General features: G+C 34.8%; 1 protein-coding gene across 1 annotated transcript; it reads left to right on the top strand.

Annotated features, from left to right (window-relative positions):
- Nucleotides 1-1,143: 1,143 nt before the first annotated feature.
- LOC131639448 (FBD-associated F-box protein At5g60610-like) lies at nt 1,144-2,400 on the top strand. The gene is made up of 4 exons (XM_058909944.1): nt 1,144-1,515; nt 1,627-1,770; nt 1,964-2,093; nt 2,285-2,400. Exons 1-4 carry the CDS (start codon nt 1,144-1,146, stop codon nt 2,398-2,400), a joined length of 762 nt encoding a protein of 253 aa, XP_058765927.1.
- Nucleotides 2,401-3,111: the final 711 nt, after the last annotated feature.

The following is a 3,111-nucleotide window of genomic DNA, read 5'->3' as shown; positions in this document are numbered from 1 at the left end:
CAGAAAAATCCCAGAAGGAAAATGTCACTGCGAAAAATCCAAAAAGGAACCAACAAAAGCAAAACAAAGCAGACCAATTAATAAACAGCAAACGAGCGATGGGGAAAACCGTGCAGAGCGCTACAAACGGCCGACCCAAAAAGCCCTAAAAATGATATCGAACAGTACCTTCTCAACAAGGTCCCTGAGCCCTAAAGTCAGGAATTTAAACCGAAGATGAGAGAGTACAAGATACCTTTCTAGGCGCCTTCGAGATCCACCGAAAACACAGAAACGCGAGCACGGCGGTTCGCCGGACGGCTACCGAAAAACCCCCTCAAGAAGACGCGCCATCGCCATATTGCAATAGTTGGTGAGGAATTTCACATTTCTATATATATATATATATATATATATATATATATATATATATATATATATATATATATATATATATATATATATATATATATATATATATATATATATATATATATATTCTTTTTATTATTATTATTAGTTAAATATAATAATAATATAATATATATTATTGTTATTTTTATATTTTTTATTATGATTATTATTATTATTATTATTATTATTATTATTATTAATTTTATTTTTGACGGGTTATTATTATTAATTTTATATATATCGTCAAATAAGGATAATATAATTAGGGTTTTTATCATGGGTTGCCAACATGATGACTCATAGCTATGAAGTTAACTTTCTCAAATAAGAATCCTAATGGTCTTAGGTTTGTTATAAGAAACCGAATTGTGGTTCCCGGTTGTATTGTCAGTTTGAATGGCGGATAAAATTAGCACTTTACCAGATGCGATTCTGTGTCACATCCTCTCCTTTCTCCAAACCAAACATGCCGTTGCCACCGGCATTCTTTCCAAGAGATGGAACCATGTATGGCCCGCCGTTTCCGTTCTGGACTTCCGCCACACGAGAGTAATAGACGCAACCGCCAGTCATCGCTTTAACCGCTCTGTAACCTCTGTTTTACTTTCTCGAGACCCCACTCATGTCATTAAGAGTTTCCATCTCCAGGTTACATACCATTATTCTAAGTTCTCTATTAACAATATCACAAAATGGATCAGCTTTGTTGTACGACGTAGAGTTGAGTACCTTTGTCTCCATGTCAACGCAATGAGTTTGCAGAAATTGCCAGTCACCATTCTCACTTGCGAAACCCTAGTGGTTCTCAAGCTTGTAGGTTTCAGAGTGGAAGACGACGAAGCCTATTCTTGTGTTGTACTTCCATCACTCAAAACCCTAATCTTCAAATATATTGGGTTCCCTAAACTTAGAGATTTTCTCATGTTTCTATCTGGATGTCCAATTCTTGAAGTTTTACTCACACTTCATGTGTCATTTGTTTCCAATGAATCTCTAACTTGCATCGAGTGGAACAGCTTTTGCTTAAATAACTTGAATAAAGCTGATATCAATTCTGCATATTGTTATATTCCGTTAAAACCTTTTCGCAATGTAACTTCGTTGCGCTTTGAAATTGATAAGGTTTGTTATTTATATTTCGTAATGACAGAAAGGAAAAGAAAAACTACGTACTTTATTTCTCAGGATTTTACTGGGATACTAACCATTTTTATTTCTACATATTTGAACTAGGTGAATTTTCGTGATGATTTTGATTTCATTCCTACTTTTCATAATTTGACTCAACTGAAGCTTATTTCTCTGGATTATACTTGGTCGTTCTTACTACAACTTCTCAACCACTGCCCTAAGCTTCAAAGACTTGACGTTGATCAGGTTTGTAAGGATCATATCTTATTATTGCTCTATTCATTGAACTCTTCAAATTTTTGTTAGACATAACTCAGTCTTATAAAATCGGCTTCTAGTTTGGGATTTTAATATATTTATGTTTTTTTATGTGCGTTATTAATAGGCTTCTAGTTTGGGATTTTAATACATTTATGTTTTTTATGTGCGTTATTAATAGGCTGACACGGACAAGAGAACATGGGGTAGACAAGATTACAAAGAATATTGGGTAGATCCCGCTGTTGTTCCGCAATGTCTTTCATTACACCTTAGAACATGTAATTTGTTCAACTTCTTAGGCCTTCGAGGTGAGCTTGGGCTAGCAAGATATATTTTGATGAAAGCAAAAGTTTTACAAACCATGAAAATCAACAACGTTGGACTATTTCGAATAAAAAGACTAATATTCCCATGTCCAAGGGCCTCTACAACGTGTAAAGTAATAATTTGTTAACTTCTCAATGTAAGTAGTTACTCTATGCTTCCTGTCATTGATTAGTTTCTACCATGCAACTACTATATTTGGTGGGTTTGAATTTGAACTTTGATGGTGATGAAATTTGTCCTCATGAACCTTCAGCATTGCCTTATTGTTACCATGAGTTGATTGTGTGAATGATAAATGTTGTAAAAATGGAAATATACTTATCTTGTTTTGCATTAAACAATGAACTAACACTACAACAGATTTTTTTTTTTTAAATCAAGAAATATATTAATAAGCTCCAACCATTCGAAATTACAACACCAAAAAGTCTACATAAGAAAATTACAAACCGATTGAAACTTAACTTAAGTAAAACAATGGGTTATTGCTAAACTCATAGAAGTTATAATTGGAATGTGTAATTTTCCCGATATACGACCACCTCCACACTAGAGTCTTACAACTCCAAACTACATCCCTCGAATTCCACGATCCATTGTTAAAGACTATATCGTTCCTACGCATCCACAGGCTCCATAAAATAGCTAACCAAACGGTACCAACTTTTGCAATTTTGACTTTCTTAGACCGGCAAAAGGAGCTCCAGTAAATAAACCACTCCTTAAAATCTAATCCGATTTTATAAGGTAACCCAATCCACTCGGCCATCTCTCTCCAAACAATACCGTGTTAGACGCTGGCCTTAGGATCTAGAGGGGGGGTGAATAGATCGTTCACAGTTTTACGGAGTTAAACGACTTTTCAGCGGAAGTGATTCTGAATTGACTCGCGTCTATTCCGAACCACTATCGAAACGATTGTATATGTGTTTAAAACCAGTCGAAGACTTGAGATAAGTGATAAGAGTATATGTTGCAGAAGCAAAGCGTTGCTCTTAT

The sequence above is a fragment of the Vicia villosa genome, unplaced genomic scaffold (assembly GCF_029867415.1).
Source record: "Vicia villosa cultivar HV-30 ecotype Madison, WI unplaced genomic scaffold, Vvil1.0 ctg.002637F_1_1, whole genome shotgun sequence".
Taxonomy (NCBI): Eukaryota; Viridiplantae; Streptophyta; class Magnoliopsida; order Fabales; family Fabaceae; genus Vicia; species Vicia villosa.
Note: the sequence above shows the minus strand (reverse complement) of the source record. Positions and strands in the feature narration are given on the sequence as shown.

Bases quoted from the DNA above. Each gene is read 5' to 3' on its own strand.
- LOC131639448 (XM_058909944.1), top strand. From the start codon at position 1,144: ATGAGTTTGCAGAAATTGCCAGTCACCATTCTCACTTGCGAAACCCTA. The intron at 1,771-1,963 runs GTTTGTAAGGAT...CGTTATTAATAG, and splicing joins AAAGACTTGACGTTGATCAG to GCTGACACGGACAAGAGAAC. The intron at 2,094-2,284 runs GTGAGCTTGGGC...GTCATTGATTAG, and splicing joins CAACTTCTTAGGCCTTCGAG to TTTCTACCATGCAACTACTA.